Source organism: Lissotriton helveticus, chromosome 5_1 (assembly GCF_964261635.1).
Source record: "Lissotriton helveticus chromosome 5_1, aLisHel1.1, whole genome shotgun sequence".
In the NCBI taxonomy this organism is placed as follows: Eukaryota; Metazoa; Chordata; class Amphibia; order Caudata; family Salamandridae; genus Lissotriton; species Lissotriton helveticus.
The window spans coordinates 1,692,595,255-1,692,615,369 of NC_136065.1; the positions used below are offsets into that span (position 1 = coordinate 1,692,595,255).

The 20,115-nt window shown below is 49.8% G+C and overlaps 1 protein-coding gene across 2 annotated transcripts in view; it reads right to left on the minus strand.

Annotated features, from left to right (window-relative positions):
* The window catches only part of RABGGTA (Rab geranylgeranyltransferase subunit alpha), a 210,064-nt gene that overhangs the window by 113,782 nt on the left and 76,167 nt on the right, over nt 1–20,115 (minus strand). For both annotated transcript variants that reach the window (XM_078644946.1, XM_078644945.1), the window contains exons 8-10: nt 7,671–7,753; nt 7,484–7,582; nt 5,749–5,854 (exon numbers count right to left, since the gene is read on the minus strand). In XM_078644946.1, coding sequence (XP_078501072.1) covers nt 5,749–5,854; nt 7,484–7,582; nt 7,671–7,753 — 288 coding nt within the window. The remainder of the gene's footprint in view (nt 1–5,748; nt 5,855–7,483; nt 7,583–7,670; nt 7,754–20,115) is intronic.

Here is a 20,115-nt window from a genome sequence, read left to right on the forward strand (position 1 = left end):
ACGTCCACATTTATAAGTGACAATGACCTGTATGAGTCCAGCTCATTTTCAGGTTTTCCCGGCTTTAGTAACGTTATAATAATAGCCCCACACATGGATTGAGGTAATATACCGGTTTCATGTGCTTCCCCATATACTGCCAGAAGTCGAAGCGCCAGCTCCTCAACGTACGTTTTATAAAATGCAGTCGTCAGCCCATCCGACCCAGGGGCCTTGTCTAACGGCAAACTAGTGATAACATTAGTGACGTCTTCAACTGTAATTGGCCAGTGCAGTCTGTTTGCGTGACTGTATACAAATGGGCATAAAACGATGAAAACTCATCTAAAATAGCTGAGGATCCCCTGATCGTGTTAGTCAGTTTGTCAATAATTTCGTGAACAAAGGCCGTGGAGCGCGGGCCCTAAGCATACCTGCAAGTGTACGCCTGGGTCTGTCCCCCTCCCCATATCTTCGCGCTTCCGCATATTTTCCTTGGAACTTAACTCTCCTTTGCGCTTCCTCCTCGTATTCCAACAGTTTGCTCTTCAATTCAGCAAGCAGGGCAGACTCACCCCCATTGTGTAAATGAGTCTCCAGGTCTTTTATTTGAGACTCAATGTTAACCAAAGGGGTTCTAATGGCCTTGATGACTCCAGCTTGTACTTCCCTCTGATGACCAATTTAAAGGCCTCCCACAGCGAGGCCTCAGTGTCCACGGACAAGGTATTTAATGTGAAGTACTCTGTTATTTTAGAAAGTATTTCCTCCATAAATGCCTCTTTAAGAAGCGCCTGTGGGGGAAGCCTCCAGGTGAATTCCCTACGTATAGTATTAGGCAAAGAGAGAATTAATAGACACGCCGAGTGGTCTGATATGGTTCTCGACAAATGTTTCACCCCTACCCTCCAACTGGCCATATCTCTTGTCATCAGCCAATAGTCTAGATGACACCAGGCGCAGCGGTGTTCAGAGAAGCATGTTCCCTCTCTAGTCAGTGGATTTTGTAGGTGCCAAATGTCCACCATATTTCCATCATCCAGAAAGGCATTAAGGACCTTACTGGCCGCGGGGTGGTGTGTTCTCGCTGTACCGTGTCAATCTAGGTCCTCATGAAGAATAGCATTGAAGTCCCCACCCCACAGGGTCGTGTTGCACCCAGTAGTCTTAACTTTGGCCCACAAATCTTGAAAGAAACCAGTTGAATCTACGTTAGGGCCATACAGCGCCACAAGTGCTAGCAAAGTGCCACCCAAATATCCCAATAAGATAATGTAACGACCATCAGGGTCCGTGTAAATCTCCGTCTCCCTCCAATCTGGTCTCCGTCTTATCAGTACTGCCACCCCCCCTGGAGTAGTTGGAATATACCGAGGTGTATGACAAACCCCATCTTTTATGTCTAAGTTTCGCAGAAGTCTGGGAGCGGAGATGAGTCTCTTGCAAAATGCATATGTCAATATTGTGTCTCGCAAGATATGCATGAACCAATTGGATTTTCTACTATCATTGAGTCCGCGTATGTTCCAGGTCAAACAATTTATTTCAGTCTCGTGTTTGCCAGTACATTCACACATGCTTCATGACTGTGTTCCACCTGATATATGAACGTCTCCTTGTTCCCTGTATCACACCAACCATAGCATGGCCACACACCACCAACCCAATATGAAACAAACCCCAACCCCACCCACATCAACCCCCCAACTAGGTTGAAGCATATCCCCCCTTGTGAAACAAAGCACAGAATATACCAGGGAAATTTACCATGGGGACGTATGAATACCGGCCGACTCCCCCTACCGTAGTAGGGTGGCCAAGAACTGCAAGGGATAGAATTTACCAAGGAGTCTTAATATGAACAAACATGTGGCCTAGGTAGAAATAACTGACCCCAACTCCTCATGTTGTTACAAGCAACCACCCCCCCCCCCCCCCATTGGCTACAGCAAGAAACAATTTTGCACATGAGATGTCTTGTAATCATACGAGGTCAAGCTCAAACACTATACATTGGCTATACCCCGCCAGCATTAGAAATACAGTGAAATATTAAAGATCAGTGCACATAACATGCCAGAGGCGTTCTCCTACAACCAAACCCGAACAACAATAGAGCCCCTGAGTGCGAGCAAAGGCAATAAGAGGTAGGAAAGTGGGAAACAATATCATACATATCAGCCATTGTCACTTAGCTGGTTTTCAGTTGCCTCTTCAGATCGAGGGCAAGACTTATTCAGCTTGCCTCCCACGTGTTTGGCAAATTTCAAGGTGGATTTGGCGTCTGTGAAAAAGTGAGCAGAGCCATCATAGGACACCTTGAGTTTAACTGGGTAAAGCAGGGAGTAGGGGATTTGCGATTGCAACAGAATCCGTTTCGCTGTAAAAAACAATTCTCCTGACCGCCTGGACGGCTGGAGTGAAGTCCGGGTAGAAGGCGACCTGGTTCCCTTGATGAGTTGTTTTCCCCATCACGCGGGCTTCACGCAGCACCACATCACGATCCTGATAATTTAAGATTCTTGCCAAAATGGGACGCGGAGGAGCCCCCACCGGTGAGTGATGTCCTAAAGTACGGTGTGCCCTCTCCACAGCAAACATCGGTGATAAGTGCTCGGCAAATAGGTCTCGTATTAAGTCAGACACATATACTTTCATCTTCGTGATCGCCGTCGTTTCCGGGACCCCCGTGATGCGTAGGTTGTTTCGACTCAATTTGGCCTCCAAATCCTCATTCTTTGTCCGAATCACACCCATTAGTCTATCCATTTGCGACAGTTGGTCCTTAGTCTCAACCTGGAAGTCGTGTTGGTCAGACTGTTTATTTTCAATAACATCTAATCTGTGCTCGTGCACGCCAACCTGGGTTTTCACGGATTCCATCTGGGTCGTCAGAGTGTCTAGTTTTGCGTCAATAGTGCGTACACTGGAGCGCATTTCTAACATGAGGGTACGAATATCCTCACCTTGATCGTCTTGCTGCCCCTCCACAGACCCTCCAGTGGCAGTCTCAGCATCCAAGTCCATTTGTCTGGTCGACCAATGCTGTTCAAAGCTAAGTTTGGGCTTCTTAGCATCTTGTTTACCCATGGCGTCACTGCGATTTCAACACCTTCTAAGCGCAATGTGTGGCTAGCGACCTCACTCCCACTCCAGACGTCACAGTCTATACTCACTCGTCTTTATCTCCTCTCTTGTCCCAGAAGTATCTGATAGAAGGTTTGTCCCTGATGAGCGTCTTTGACTCCACTATCTCTTTCCTCCAAATGTGGTCAAGTGGGCAAGCAAAATCACCCAGGTAGCTTATCCTATTGGGCCCCCACCAACGGTGATCCAAATCAGGCAGCTTCAAAAGTTCTATGCAGCACACCTATATATCGCCTCACAGTACCTCATACAAGCCATACATGCGGTCCGACGTGCAACCGCCAAGCAATGCGTTGCAGATGGAGCGCCAGAACCTGTTTCCAAAGGGGTCCCTCTCTTCAGCACACGCAATGACGACTAGCCAGCACCCCGATTACGATGCCGTACCGCAACCACGAGGGCTACTATCAGTCAATGGGTCCTTGCTGGTCTACCCCAGATGTTCAGTAGCTCCTCACGTCAGGCATAGCTTGCACATATAGCACTCACCCTCCACCAAACGCCGCTCCACAGTGCGTGTGAATCTCCTCACCATGCAGTCAAGATGGCGCGCACAAGCCTGAAGGGCCTCCTCCACCTCGATCTGCTCAGTTCAGGCGCGCTGCCACACTGCCCACTGTGCCACGGCAGCAATGTGGAGCCGCGCCTCGCCCCCGCCAAATCTGGCCGCAGTTCCGCCGCAACAGTCCGTAAGCCTCCACAGGCCCACAGTGAAACCACGGCCTCAGGTATCCAGGGCGGCCGCGACCCGGCTCCACAGCGATCGCCCCTGTTTCTCGCACACAGCACCACGGGGCTCCGATAGCGACCCACGAAGAGCGCACTCAGCCAAAAATCATGCCGCTTGTTGCCACAGGTGTTCCGATTTCTAAAGGGCATCGGGAGCTGAAATTCGTCCCTATATTATGAGCGGATTACTGAAGGATCGTATCTTGGCCGGGGGAGCTCGCTCGCAGAGCGCCCTTTCCGCAGCCCGGCAAGCCACGCCCCGACACATATGCGGGGTTAAGGCAGATAGCACTCTAGTGTTCAGGATGGGTGGGAAAGCATCGGAACAGGAAGATATGGATGCAGACAGGCAAGTGGGGCTGGGGCTGGGGCTAAGTTTGGGGGTATTGTTTAGGGGTAGAGGTTACTTTTAGGGGTTGGGGTACTTTTGGAAAGAGGGCAGGTTTTTAGCGCTCAGGGCGAGGGAAGGGAATAGGATAGTTTTTTTTATAGGGGCAGTGTTTTAGGCCTCAGGACAGTGAAAGGGGTTGGGGCAGTTTTGGAATGAGGGAGTTTTTTAGGGCTCAGGGCAGTGGGGTAGTTTTAGGGACAGCGCGGGGGCAGGTCGGGGTAATATATGTAAGGGGCATGGTTATAGGCCTCAAGGGAGGGAAAGGGGTAGTTTTAAGGGAAGGGCTGGTTTTAGGCCTCAGGGCGAGGGTTTAAATTTTAGGGCTTTGGGCGGGGGGGGGGGGTTGAAGTAGTGGCGATCTTAACCATGCATACCCCCTTACCATTCATGCCTTTACAACAGAAATGTGTGGTAAAGGCATGCGTGGTTAAGAAACATTTGTGGTTCAGGCTACGTGGAAGAGGAACGCGTGGTTTAGCCACGTATGCCTCTGTCATAGAACTAGCAAGGTTGGCTTCAAGAAGTAAGATATGGCTGACAGATCTCAGTAGATGGGCACAGGGTGGCTGGATGGGTATTATGATGCAGAGAAGGGGGCAGGATAAGCAGTATTCAGAGGCGAATGGGATGCTAAAATGACACTTTCAGTAGCAAAGCTAGACAGATATTTTCCGTGAAGAAAGTCTTCAGGTGTCTTTTCCTCTTTATGGAGCCTGGGGCCACCCGACTCCAAACCTGTTGTCTCTAAATGTGGAAGGATATGTACTACGGAGAACATGACAAAACATTGCACCTGGGAGAACAGTTGCATGATTTAGTTATAATGCTACGTAATTGCTACCTCCTTTGTGTCACTAATATTGTATCATGTAGCTACGTAATATAAATGAGTGTACCAAGCTTATTATGGATTTGTATCCATGTTTCGCCCAATTTCTATGTTATGAAATGCTCGGAAGTATTTGCAAAGGATGATAAAGTAAAACATTTTTGTACTATGCTATGCTGCATGCTCATGTTGATAAATGTAAAACTAAAAAAACTAAAAGCAAATAAAACAGAAATAAGGTTATCGACATGGTTATGGTAGAGGTAAAATAATAAAAAATGATTAATCCATTGTAAAATACATGAATACTTATTATTGATCAGGGAAATGGTTACGATTAGGAATTACAGATGAGGCAAATGTTTAACTGAGGTGATGGTGCAGAGATAATAGTAATTTAAATGCTAAAAGTTGACTGACAAGTTAATAGAAAACAAAATAAAAGGGTGAAGGTAATGATAGAGGACGTCACAGAGGAGAAGTAGTGGAATGTATCGACAGTTAACTACAAACTATTAAACAAACCTGCAAGCAGGAAACTTTACTGGCTTCATTCATCAGGGCCTACATGCCCAGAGGCCTGGAATCCCATGTCAACCTCGGAAATGACTGCTATAAGCACACCTCCTCCACTCAGGACATGACTTGCATCCTACAGGGAGTTCCACCTTACCTCTGAATAATGAGCATTCCATCTCCCCCAAACCATCCTTCCAGAAGACGCGAAGATCATGCCGAGGGCAAAGATCACTAAGTGACCCCTCAGGAAGGTTACAGGTCTAAGGCAGAGCAGCATTAAGGAGTGAAAACAAATAATCTAAGAAAAGCAATTATATGTAAAGAGAACAAACCAAGACATTGCAAAGAACCAACCCCCCAACATGACTTTAGAGAGTGATAAGACGCCCTTTTCAGGTCTGCCTAACCTCAGCTTTAGCAGTGCGGTGACCTCATGTCATCATTGTTTTAAAAAAATATAAAAAGTACAGAAAGAGAGTAGGCTTTCAATCAGCCCCTTCTGCCATTGGCTTTCATGTATTTCCATGATTTAACACTGCTTAAATATACTTTCCTTCAGGTCATGGTATCTTGTAGAGGCTTACATTGTCCCATTTGTGTTCCTATTAGGTTTTGCTGATGGGGCATCCAGATGTCCCTAAGTTAGAATGCAGGTACAACAACACCTGCAACCTGTTATTGTAAGTCAGTGTGTGCGGTATGTACTTTGTTAAAACAATAATATTTTAATTGTTAATTTAAGGCTGTAAGTCTAGGAAGTGGGTGGAGTATTATTGCAACAAATAGGTGCACTCTTTTGTTTCATTTGCAGAGCTTTTACAAATGAGATTCCCCAGCTCCAACATGGTTTATGATTAATTTTGTAATTGTTAATTTATGGCTGTAAGTCTAGGAAGTGGGTGGAGTATTATTGCAACAAATAGATGCACTCTTGTTTCATTTGCAGAGATTTTACAAATGAGATTCCCCAGCTCCAACATGGTTTATGATTAATTAAAGAAACTCCGACTTTTCACTGCAATGTAAGGATAAAAGAAAAAAATAATGAACATATTGATGTGTTGTTTTTTAAAATGGAGAAGGTACTCCGCTAAGGTTGACTTTTCAGTTGCATATTGCTGTATTTGGGTACTAGTAGTAATAAAATGAAACCTTGTTCCAGACAGTTTTAACATGTGTAGAAATGACAAAATAATGTACTCATGTTATCACAAAATGTGCCGCATTATGCAGCATAATTTTAGTTAATCCTGCCACATAACTAAAGTACGTCATTATGATATGAACCATCTTTATTGTAGTCATAGCTACACTTTCACAATTGCCTTATTAACCTTCTGCTTTCTCAAATTTGCTTGAAAATGCACCATTTGCCCACTCTTTTTTCAAAATGTTCTCGCATCTCCCCTTAGGACAGTCGGGCTCGCTCGCTATGCTCGCCATGGGTCACTCATCCCAAACTTTCATGCCTCACCACTTTCAAATATTGCCCAGCCACCACTGCTTTTAGGTTCATTGCTTACAAATTACCTACATCATCTGCTCCTTTTCTCAGAACTCTTCTTTCATTTACACCTTATCACTATAATGATGTGCAGAGGGGTTCTATTTCCAGCTTCAATAAGGTTGTATAACAAAGCATGGCTTTATTATTAGACTTTCTTTATAGGGTAAGCGGGGTACAACAAATACAAAGTTGCCACATAATTACTGAACTTCTTCCCTAAAAATAAAGTTGCAAATATTGGCTTTGCAATGCTTATTGTACTAGTGTATTATGGGCGTTGCATCCCCACTATGTATGTTTGCAATACGAATAAACCACACCAGGCCCTGGAGCCTTTTATGTGAACCCTTCCTTTAAAGCCCATGTTGCTGTGAAAGGATACCCAGACAGAACCAAATGTCCTCACAGTGGGGTTCTTCCAGGACACTTTGAGTGGAGTTTGGTCCAAGAAGAGCATTAGGTCATCGGAACCTGGTGGAATCTGTGGATCCAAGAACAGGGTGGTTTAATAAAGCAAGATGAACCCCATACCAAACCAAGTGAAAGATATCAAGGGAAACCACACTTACCATGACAGGCCGAGAGAAGCTGACTGCCACCCAGCTCCCCTCCCGACTGATCAACAAACAGCGCAGCGACTCTTCATTATCAGCTAGAAGAGAACAGACACATTACTGTGAAAGTAGCAGTGAAACTACACACAAACACTCCAACCCAGTCAATATAAATACAAGCTTCTCTCAAACATAGCAGTGTTGTCGTACCCCTGTTCTCAGCCCACTTTTCAGGATTTATTGTAAACTCAGCTCAAGGTCAGCTTTGATTGCACAAATCAGAATACACAAATGCCGCCTTTTTAGTTTATACATGCAACGGCAGAAAAAGGGGTATAACTCTACACACAGCTACATGTAATAGAATCCGTAAATCAAACCCAAGCCCATGACTACTGCCTAGTAAGGCACTCTCTGGCTGTGCAGGTTTATTCACGCCCCACTCTTGTAATGCTAATGTAATTGTTCAAATAATGGTGCTAAATATCCACTAAGCCTGTTAGAAAGTGGTTTATTAGTTGGGGTGAATTGGCGTCCATCGACTATCTTGTTAAGTCCACTCAAAGTTTCAGTAATTTGGAGGCGTGACCAAGCAGCATGGCCGACAGGACGTGAGCTCCGCCAGCTACGTCCCGAAGACCCGCAAATCCTGTACTATAATCCTGCCTGGGCTGTCACGGTGCCTGAACACTGTGTCGGAAACCTTCCTCCATCGGCTGGGACCCCCGAGTTGAGGGAGCGCTCCGGGGTTCGGCCGTGAGCGGTGGCGGTGGCACTGACGGCGTGTTGCGGCGCCGCATTGATTTACGCGACGCCGCGGTCTGGGCCTACGGCGTGGGGCTGACCTGCGCGAGACCCGCCCGGGAGTGACGTGCGGAGGTTCCTGGCCCAGGCGACTCCTTGGCGGACCCCGGCGCTTTGGACTACACTGCTGGTGCGCATCTGGGGGTGGCGTTTGGTCGCCGGGGGTCTCCAGTGATCTTCACCGTCCGGAGTGGAAGGATCGCGGCGCCGTCCTCCCTGGGCGGCGCTCCTCCAGCGAGGCCCCCGACAGAGTGCTAACTTCGCCGGGGATCGGCTGACTGACCCCCCCGGGATTCTGGGGGACTGCAGGACACGGAAGACGCTACAGGTACTGTTGCCCTGGCCCCTATTGGGAGCACGCATTGAGCGCGGCGCACCCTGGCCTGTTGGGCGGCCGACCTGACCCGATCCCATTGCTGTGACTCACGGGAGCTGCGGCCTTGCTTCCCCCTCCTGCACTGAGGCTTGTATTGTGGTCCCCACGTGGGGATTGCCGGTGCACCGATTCCCGAGGGGAGACGCGGCTCTGTGAGTGAGGCGGACACGCTGGCGCCCCTCCCCCGCTCACCCGCCATTTTTTGACTGTGTGGCCGAGCGGTTCCCTGGTGGTGCTGTGGGGGCCTTCGGAGGGGGAGACACTGGCACAGTTTGGACTACGGCTGCGGGCCCTTCCAAGGGGGTGCTCCTGGAGCCTCTGGGTCCGAGCTGCTGGCAACTGGAGGTGTGGGGATCGTCGTGGTGAGGCTTGTTGGGCATACCGGCTGTCCCACCCTCGTTACTTCCACAGGTGCCGGACTCTGCCCCTTATTGGACTCTCAGGGCTGTGGAGGGGTCGGGAGCCTGCTACCTCCGTCCTATCATTGCTGTTGGGTCGCCTGGCGTGCCCTGTACACTACCCATACTCTACTTGTTGCGAGCCTTGCCGCGACTTCGTCGCTGATACTGCCCCGGCCTGGGCCTTCTCGCACTTTCTTTCTTGGACCGGCGGGGCCTGGTGAGAGCCCTCTGATACGCACTAGATAGGGGCGACATCTCGCTCACAACATGGCGGCTCGCAAAGGTGGGCCCTCGAAGGGCTCTCAACCCAACACTATTGTCCAGTATACCACTCCGCGCCTGCCATCACAGCGGATCACGCGTCAGACGGAGCCCGTGGACGGGAGTGGGGGCCAAGCGGAACCGTCTAGAGCCGAACTCCTACAAGCTATCCAGGGTTCCCACTTTGCTCCGGACTGATCTCCGTAAGGTGGCGGACAAGGTCTCTTATGCAGAGGGCAATATTACCCAATTGCAAGGTGAGGTGGCCTCTTTACAAAAATCAGTTGCGCAGCTTACATCTACCACCCGCGCATTGGAGAGACGTGCTGAAGACGCGGAGGGGAGGGCCCGTCGCAGCAACATAAGGGTCCTAGGAGTGCTGGAACGGTTGGAGGCGGGAAACGCTGAACGCTTCCTAGAAACTTGGATCCGCACGCATCTGTGCCCGACTGGATTGTCCAATGTCTTTGTCGTTGAACGGGCGCATAGAGCCCTTGTGGCCCCTCCGCTGCCAGGCGAAGCTCCTAGGGCCCTCATCGCCAAGATCCTGAACTATAAGGACCGTGACTGTATTCTGAGAGCTGCAAGGGAAGCGGAGTCCCTCACAATCGAGAACAGCCGTGTGTCAATTTACTCTGATTATACCCAACAAGTGCAGGAACAGAGAAAATCCTACTTGGGAGTTAAACAAAAACTCTGCGAAATGAAACTCCAGTATATGCTTTTATATCCAGCCAAGCTCAAGGTGCCCTCCCAGGGCCGTGTGCACTTCTTTGAGTCACCAGCGGAGGTGTGGGAGTGGCTTGAAATCAGGGGAGATGACCTGCCCCCAGGTGAGCGTGGTGGCAATCGTGATACCTGGGGGACCAGACCGCAGAAGACGCGCCGCGGTAGGGGAAGACGCCGATCTGGCTCCCGGGGCCCTCCTGCGACTCGTCCTACAGTGGGGGCGGATGGGGCTATTCGTATGGAAGCATCGCCGATGGAGGCGGAACCGGGATCACCTGGGGCCTCCTGGTGAGATATTGGTCCCAGACACCTTGCTGGAAACACCGCTGGACACAGACTCTACGGCCCCGGTGGTCCCGGAGACGGCCCTCTCTGTGCCAAGGTTGGAGTAAGTTACTGACTTGAATTGTGTTTTCCTGTATGTGCTGATGTCCGCCGGTTGGGGGACCTCAGAATGACACTTTGATAGGCCGCCATGGCTCCTCATTGACATTGAGAATTTTGGGTGGTGGACCGTGGCGGAGGCCTTGCGCCTTTATGGCCTGGGGTGCAGGGGGGGAGAGTGGGGCCAACTTTCTTCCTGAGTAACATGTTGCCCGTACTGTTTACTGATGTGAGAAGACATGCCCAGGAACTGTTTTGGAATCAGTGGGTCTTTCAGGGAGCTGGGTGGGAGGGTGGGTGGGGTTGATTTGTTGTGTGGGAGTGTGTGTTGAGTGAGTTGTATGGGGTGGCTGTGCACGTCCTGGCACTGGCAGGGGAAGGGCGGGGTGACGTTTTTCCTTGTTGCTATCCTTTTGCTCGTGGGTGGGGGTGGGGAACCTGTTTTTGCAAACATTCTGTGTGTTGGGGTTTTTGGGGGGTGGGTTGGGGTCCTTGAAGAAGGTGTTACTGGCATCATATGCATATTGAACTCGAATTGGGTGTGGCTCACTGACTGGGCTACTCCTTCAGGTCTAACTAGAGTGGGGGCCGAGTGGCGGCAAGTCATGTTGTACTTATACTGTGGCCCGACTGGGCGTAATCATCGACCATGGGTTTCAAATTTTTAACGTGGTCTGTGCGTGGTTTGGGTACTTGCACCAAGAGACACAGGGTCCTCTCCTTCCTTAAACGACATGGGGTCTCGGTAGCTTGTTTACAGGAGACCCATCTAGACGACGACGGCGCGCAGCGGCTGTCCAAGAAATGGAGGGGTCAATTCTTCCATTCCTCCTTCTCTACGTATGCTAGAGGGGTCCTCATTTGGGTGGCCCCGGGGATTCCTTGCGCTGTTCAGTATATTGACGCAGACGTTGACGGCAGGTATCTATTAGTGCGACTTCGATTAGACGACAAGGAACTCATACTCCTTAACACCTATGCCCCGAACACCGATGATCCGGCCTTTTTCTCCCGAATCCAGGATCTTGTAACTATGGATTTGGATGCACCCCTCCTCTTGTTTGGGGACTTTAACTGCGTGTTGCATCCTGAGTTGGACCGTCACCCGCCCCGATCGGGCACTAAGCCTCGTATGACGGCGTGTTTACGGGAAGTGATGCACAATCTTGGGGCACTTGACGTGTGGCGAACTTGCCACCCTGTCCAGAAACTCTACACGTGTTACACTCCAACACATGGTACCTGTGAGAAGTTGGCCTGATGTGCAGTGCTCACTATTCTAGTGATCACTATATATCAGTCCAAACAACCCTTATTGATGATTGGTTGTAAGTCAACCTTATAGACCAGCTATCCTAGTAGCATGGATACGAGCAGTCTAAGGCTAAGACTCTAGAGGGCGTGTTAAGCCAGCTGTTTTACCATCACATTACCCCTTGAACACCCAGTGAAAGGACACCACACAAGTGTTATGAAAATAAACAATGTATTTATTAGAATCACAACAACCCTGTACTCTTTATGAGGACAGGGTGCTAAGCACACAACAAAACTCTTACGAAAATACTTTTAAGTTAGCACGTTACACAAATGCCCGAGGGGCACGAAAAACCATATACGCTAAAAGTGGAATGCGAATTACTAGCAGGTAAGTAACAGTTCTAATAGGCTTTGGAATCGCTAGGACTGGACTAGGGAATCGTTAGATTACTACTAGGAGGCCCAGGGGACTCGGGTGCAGAGTGTGCACTCTCACGCGGGATGCGGGACAAAGTCTATGGAAGCTAGAATTCACAAAGTTAGTGTTCACGGGCGAACCCGACCTGGTGGGAAGAAAACGACAGTGGATCCTGACCCTAGGATAGTGAGGCTATGCTGGGACACCGAAGTGCCGAAGTTACCTAGCCCAGGGGCTGCAGCTGCATAGGTCTGAAAAGACGTCGGGGATCTCGTTGCCGGACCAGGAGCCTGGAAGGAAGAAGTTGCTGGCAGGCGACCAGTGAAGGAAAGTTCGATGGATCCAAGCCTGGATCAAGGAAGAAGAAAACCTGAAAGCAGAGGGGACCAAGTTCTTGAATCACTAGCCAGTGATTAAGTGGGCACCAGGATGGCACCGGGCGAAGTCACCGCAGTCAGGTGAGTGGGCGCTGCTGGGCTCTGCAGTCTCTCGGACCAGGAGGCGTTGTCGGCGACCAGGATGGAGGTGCGAGCTGTCCCACGAAGGATGAAGTCGTTGGCGTCGAAGTTACCCAGGATTGGGCAACAAGCCTTGGCTAATTCAAGCCCACGCGGTGGACTCAAAATGGCGTCTTGAGTGGACCAGGAGGGTCCGGGGTGCTCCTCTTCTGGAAGGGAGCAAGGGCCAGTCTGGAGCAACCAGACTAGCAGCAGAAATGTCGTCGGGCGTCGTCAGGAAGGCCACAAGCCAACGGGCTAGTAGCCAAACAACGCGGTGAGCAGCGGAAAGCAGAAGGGCCCCACGCAGATCGTGGAGATGCTGGGGGGCTGCACTTCGGAGCTGGAACTGCTCAGAGTCGGGGCTTCTCGGACCCCAAAGCACTCACCAGTGGAATACTCGGCGGGCTTGCTGGAAAGAAGTCGTGCAGTCTTGCAGATGGCCGGTCCCTTGAGGTCTCGTCGCACCCACGGTTCTCAGCTGGGCTGTAGAGGTGGGTAGAGGTCAGAGGTGCCAGGGAAGCCGGTTCTCGTCGAGCTGGGCAGTCGGATTCCGGAGGAAGGACTTACAGCAGACCGCAGTGTTCTTAGATGGTGCCTGCGGATGCAGGGTGACTACTCCTTAGTCACAAGGGAGAAATCTTAGGAAGAAGTCTTGAGATCCTTTCGCAGAAAGTAGTTTCAGGATTCAAAGATGATCTGATTTGGAAGGGGGCCAGTCTCTACCTTTATCCTGTAAAAAGGGGCTGGCACGCGACTAAGTCCTGCCCTATGGGTGGGACTAGGAGGGGGGTGGTTACACCCACTTCCTTGGCGGGCTTTTCCCCAGCACAGGGTCTGGAATGACCCTGGAACTGGTTCAAGCCGGCCTATGCATAGTGAGCACCGGGGTGCTACTTGCAGTCACCTTCCTCTAAAGCCCTGCCTACCTACAATACACAAAACCCTGTCTGGGACGGTGCTGGCACCGCCCCTGGCAGGAAACCCTTTGTCCTTATCTCCTGCTCTGGGAGGACTCCCAGCAGCAGGAGGGCAGACTTGTGTCTCGGTGGCAGCATCCATTTTGTGGATGCTAAGGCTCTGTCTGACGTTTAACCGGGTTATAGGTTACAGGCATGTCGTGTCCCTCTAGAAGGGTGGAATGCTAACCCCGTCGCCAGAATTGGCGAGGGGTTAGTATTCCAAGTCGTATGACACCTTACTCGACATGTTTTGATAAAGCGATACCAGAGTTGGCACATAACCGCGAGGATTATAATGCACTTAAGAGTATATGGTATGCGATATCATGGAAACGGCTAAGGGATAGATCCCGAAAGCCGCAGACAGGCTCAGCTCATGCCAGAGCACCATCTCACACGATTCCAAGCACTCTGCCTTCAGGATTGTTAAGGCCTGCCATAGGAGTGACTGATAGGAGATCTGTGTGTCCATTTTAGGGTTAGATATAGGTATACTATATCTAAAGCAAAGGGTGAGTACACCACCTTGCCCCAGCTGTCGTGCAGCCAGTTGTGTCAGTTTTAGTTAGTCAATCCAGGGGTGGCATAATACATGCTTCAGCCCCTGGGAGACTTCTGGGTGCACCTCAGCCCTGGGTACAGGGACTTGGAGAGGGCCCAGTGCCAATTCAGTACCTGGGTACAATTTGGATAGAGAGAACAGCTAGGCTGTGGGTCTGATTAGCAGGCCCACAGCCAGGGAAAGTCGTAAACCAGTGCAGAAAAAAGCAAAAAATCTGGGTGATCATAGGATTGCAGACCCTACTCTCCTACATGACCCCCCCCCAAACTTTGGGACAATAAACTAACCTTGACCAGGTGAGTCTTCTTGCTCTAAGTGGAAATACCTGGAGAGCCCATCAGCATTGCTGTGATCAGTCCCAGGTCTATGCTCCACTGTAAAATCCATCCCCTGTAGGGAAATGGACCACCTAAGCAGTTTGGGGTTTTCACCCTTCATCTGATTTAGCCACAAGAGGGGCTTATGGTCTGTCTGAATGGTGAAGTGAGTGCCAAACAAGTAGGCCCTCAGCTTCTTCAGGGCCCAGACCACAGCAAAGGCCTCCCTCTCAATAGCTGACCAATTTTTCTCTCTGGGTGTCAACCTTCTACTAATGAAAGCAATAGGCTGATCATTACCATCAAAATTCAGTTGAGACAGAACAGCTCCCACACCCAACTCAGAAGCATCTGTTTGGACAATGAATGGCTTGGAGTAATCTGGACTCTTGAGGATAGGTGCTGTGCACATGGCCTGCTTTAGGTCATTGAATGCTTTCTGACAGCTTGCTGTCCACTGAACTTTCTTTGGCATCTTCTTGCTTGTCAGGTCATTAAGGGGGGTCACTATGGACCCATAATTTCTGACAAACTTCCTATAGTACCCAGTCAGGCCCAAGAAAGCTCGAACCTGAGTCTGGGTGATTGGAGGAGTCCAGTCCTTGATGGCCTGTATCTTACTCTCCAGTGGCTGAACCTGGCCTCCACCTACAAGGTGGCCCAGGTATACAACCTGTGTCTGCCCTATCTGGCACTTTGTGGCCTTGATAGTGAGGCCTGCCTTTTGCAGGGCCTCTAACACTTTCCTCAGGTGGACCAGGTGATCCTCCCAGGTGGAGCTAAAGACAGCAATATCGTCAAGATAAGCTGCACAGAAGTCATCCAGCCCAGTGAGGACTTGATTCACCAACCTTTGGAAGGTGGCAGGTGCATTTTTCAGTCCAAAGGGCATTACCACAAATTGATAATGCCCTCCAGGGGTAGAAAATGCTGTCTTAGGTTTGGCTTCCTCAGCTAACCTGATTTGCCAATACCCAGCTGTCAAATCAAATGTGCTTAAGAAGTTGGCAGAAGCCAATCTATCTATAAGCTCATCTGCTCTTGGGATTGGGTGGGCATCAGTCTTAGTGACTGCATTGAGGCCTCTGTAGTCTACGCAAAACCTCATCTCTCTCTTACCACCCTGGGTGTGAGGCTTTGGCACTAGAACTACTGGGCTAGCCCAAGGGCTATCTGAGGGCTCAATGACTCCCAGTTCCAACATTTTCTGCACTTCAGTTTTTATGCAGTCTCTAACATGATCAGGCTGTCTGTAGATTTTACTCTTGACAGGCAGACTGTCTCCAGTGTCAACATCATGGGTACACCAATCAGTTTGGCTGGGGGTCAGAGAGAACATATGTCGAAAGGATTGCAGAACTTGCCTGCAATCCTGTTGCTGATGTTCAGTGAGGCTGCCACAAAAGACAACACCATCAACTGACCCATCATCAGGATTCTGAGTGAGCAGGTCTGGGAGAGGGTCACTCTCTTCCTCCTGTCCCTCATCTGTGGCCATGAGCAAGCTCATGTCCTTCCTGTCAACATATGCTTTGAGCCTGTTAACATGGAGCACTCTGAGAGGGCTCCTGGGAGTTCCAAGGTCCACCAAGTAGGTAACCTCTCCCTTTTGCTCAATGATGGTGTGGGGCCCGGACCATTTGTCTTTCAGAGCTGCTGGGGCCACTGGCTCCAGCACCCACACCTTCTGTCCTGGCTGGTACACAGTCAGTACAGCCTTTTGGTCATGCCAAGCTTTTTGAAGTTCCTGGCTGGCCTCAAGGTTTTTAGATGCCTTCTCCATATACTCAGCCATCCTGGAGCGGAGACCAAGTACATAGTCCACTATGTTGGTTGCAGGCTTTTTGAGAGGTCTCTCCCATCCTTCCTTCACCAAACACAGGGGTCCTCTTACAGGATGCCCATACAGAAGCTCAAAAGGGCTGTAGCCAACCCCCTTCTGTGGGACCTCTCTGTAAGCAAACAGGAGGCAGGGGATCAGGACATCCCATCTTCTCCTAAGAGGTTCAGGTAGTCCATGAATCATCCCTTTCAGGGTCCTGTTGAATCTCTCAACAAGCCCATTGCATTGTGGATGATAGGGTGTGGTGAACTTGTAGTTCACACCACACTCTTTCCACATGGCAGTCAGATATCCTGACATGAAGTTTGTACCTCTGTCAGAAACGACCTCCTTAGGGAAACCCACTCTGGAGAACACTCCAACTAGGGCTCTTGCCACTACAGGGGCTGTAGTGGTCCTAAGGGGAATAGCCTCAGGATACCTGGTGGCATGGTCCACCACCACCAGTATAAACTTGTGTCCTGATGCTGTCTGGGGTTCCATTGGACCAACAATGTCAATCCCCACTCTTTCAAAGGGAACCCCCACCACAGGTAGTGGTATGAGGGGGGCCTTTGTTGTGCCACCTGACTTGCCACTGGCTTGGCAAGTGACACATGAGCGACAAAACTCCTTGGTATTCTCATTCATATGGGGCCAGTGAAAGTGTGAGACAAGCCTGTCCCAAGTCTTTGTCTGACCTAAATGACCTGCAAGGGGAATCTCATGGGCCAAGGTGAGAAGGAAACCTCTCAGAGACAAGGGGATGACCAGCCTCCTGGTTGCACCAGGCTTGGGGTCTCTTGACTCAGAGTACAGGAGTCCATCTTCCCAGTATACCCTGTGGGCACCTGTGGCATTCCCTGCAGCCTCAGCAGCAGCCTGCTGTCTGAGGGGTTCAAGGGAAGGGCAGCTCAACTGTTCCTTCCCCAGGTCTGCTCTGGAGGGTCCCCCTGAGCCCAGAAACTCAACTTGATCAAGTTCAAGCTCTTTAGGCTCAGTTTCCCTCAGCTCTGCTAGATCAGCCTCCTCAGAGACTTGATCCTCAACCTGGGGCAAGGGGGAAGGCAAAGCCTTACCCTTACTGCTCTTCTTCTTGGGAGGTGTCTGGTCCATAATTTCAGGATCCAGCACCTGTTCAGTGGGGCATCTTCTGGCCTGTGACCTAGTCACAGCAAGCACATGTGCTGGCAAGCCTAACATCTCCATGTGAGTCCTCTGCTCCACTTCTGACCATTGTGATGACTCCAAATCATTGCCCAACAAACAATCAACTGGGAGGTCTGAACTGACTACAACTTTCTTTTGTCCCTTCACTCCACCCCAGGAGAAAGCCACAATCGCCACACTATGACTAGTAGTGACATTGCTGGCATTGGTCACCAGGAAATCAGTACCTGGCATGATCTGTCCAGGGTCCACAAAGTTAGGTGTCACCATGGTGACACTGGCACAAGTGTCCCTATAGGCCTGAGCCATTTTGCCATTAATCAAAGGTGTCTGCCTGTATTTGCCCAAAGTATTGGGACTTATTTCAGGGGACATATCCATATCCCCTGTACAGACAAGGACAGCCTGAGTGAGTGTGCCAACTAAGTTGTCAGACCCCTCAGTACCCAAGGTTAACCCAACTAATGCCTTGGGAGTGACACTACCACTACTGACTGTACTAGGGGGTGCAGTTGCTTTAGGAGCTGTAGTGGCAGGAGTTTGTCCTCCTCCTCTTTTGGTGCACTCACTAAACCAGTGAGATTTACTTTTGCAGTACTGGCACCACCTTTTTGACTGGCCTTCTTGAGTCTTCTTCTTCTGGGAAGCCTGACCCCCACCCTCTTTGGTTTGTTGGGGACCTGGTGAAGACTTCTGGTCATTTTGCTCATTCTTAACATTACCCTTCTGGTCTGCTTTCTTCTGACCACCCTGGTTCTGGTTCTGGTTCTGCTTGATCCTTGTCCTGACCCATTTGTCTGCCTTCTTTCCCAATTCTTGGGGAGAGGTCAGATCTGAATCAACAAGGTGCTGGTGCAGCAACTGGTTCTGACAATTGTTCAAAATTTGTTCTCTCATCATTAGATTATACAATCCTGTGTAATCTGTAACCTTGCTACCCAGCAACCAGCCCTCCAAAGCCTTAGTGGCACAATCCACAAAATCAGACCAGTCCTGAGACTGAGTTTTCTGGGTGTCTCTGAACAGCAACCTGTACTGCTCAGTGGTTAAACCAAACCCATCAACCAGTGTATTCTTCAGGACCTGGTAATTGTTAGCATCCTCCACTCTTGTAGTGAGGAGCTTATCTCTACCTTTACCATCAAAGGAGAGCCACAGTATAGCTGCCCACTGACTCTGGGGAATGTTCTGCACAGTGCAGGCCCTCTCCAGAGCAGCCATCCATTTCTGGATGTCATCCCCTTGCTTAAAGGGGGGCACTATTTTAGTCAGGTGTTTAGTATCTAAACCCTTCTCTCTATCTCTTGGGAGATTGCTGCCACCAGTGGGAGCTAGCCCACTCATCTGCTGCTCTCTTGCCAGGGCAAGCTTCTCTTTGGCCAGGGCAATTTCTTCCCTTTCAATCCTCAGTTCAGCTTGTCTCATCCTAGCCTCATGCTCCCTTCTCTGAGGGGAAGTAAATCTCCTCTGTGGAGGATTCCTTCTCCCCTGAGAAGAGGCATTAGAGTGCAGAGATCTATTGGAGTCCCTAGAAAGAGATCTATCTCTCCTAACTCCAAGGTTAGGCCCACTTCGGGTTAGTACTGGGGGGCCCCCAGATCCTAGCCCAAGTAAGTCTAAGTTGGTCTTGGTTAGCCTTCTGACTACCTCAAGATTCTTGTCTGCCTCATCCCCAGAGAGTACCTCCTGATCCTCCTCCTCAACTGCTGAATCAGTGTTGGGGAGGTCTGGATCCCCAGAGGTTCCCTCTAAGGCTGGCATGCTCCCATGTAACTGAGAGAGCTTTCTGGCATCATATGTCTCTAAGAGACCTATCAGAAAGGGAAGGGTGGGGTTAGACCCCTGCTTCAGTTTCCTGGAGACACAGATTTGTCTCATCTCCTGAAAATTGAGAGCTGCATATCTCGAAGTGACCTGTGGAGGGTCAACACTGACCAGGGGAGTCTCAGTAGAGTCCCCCTGAGTCGACATGCTTTTCTAGTGAGGTGTAAGTGGTGCACTTACCTACACTATATGTTTGCCTACTGATCCCTTGCTAGAGTTGTAGTTTAGGGTGTGCTAGGCCCTAGGAGCTACAACAGCTGGTTCAGTAGAACTCAGAGTATTCTAAGCTAAGTTATATGTACCTTTAGTACTTATGTGATCTTTCACAAGATATTCTTAGGGCATGTGTGGTAAAACAACAGCAAGCTCAAATCCCAACCGCTGCTCACCAATGTGAGAAGTTGGCCTGATGTGCAGTGCTCACTATTCTAGTGATCACTATATATCAGTCCAAACAACCCTTATTGATGATTGGTTGTAAGTCAACCTTATAGACCAGCTATCCTAGTAGCATGGATACGAGCAGTCTAAGGCTAAGACTCTAGAGGGCGTGTTAAGCCAGCTGTTTTACCATCACATTACCCCTTGAACACCCAGTGAAAGGACACCACACAAGTGTTATGAAAATAAACAATGTATTTATTAGAATCACAACAACCCTGTACTCTTTATG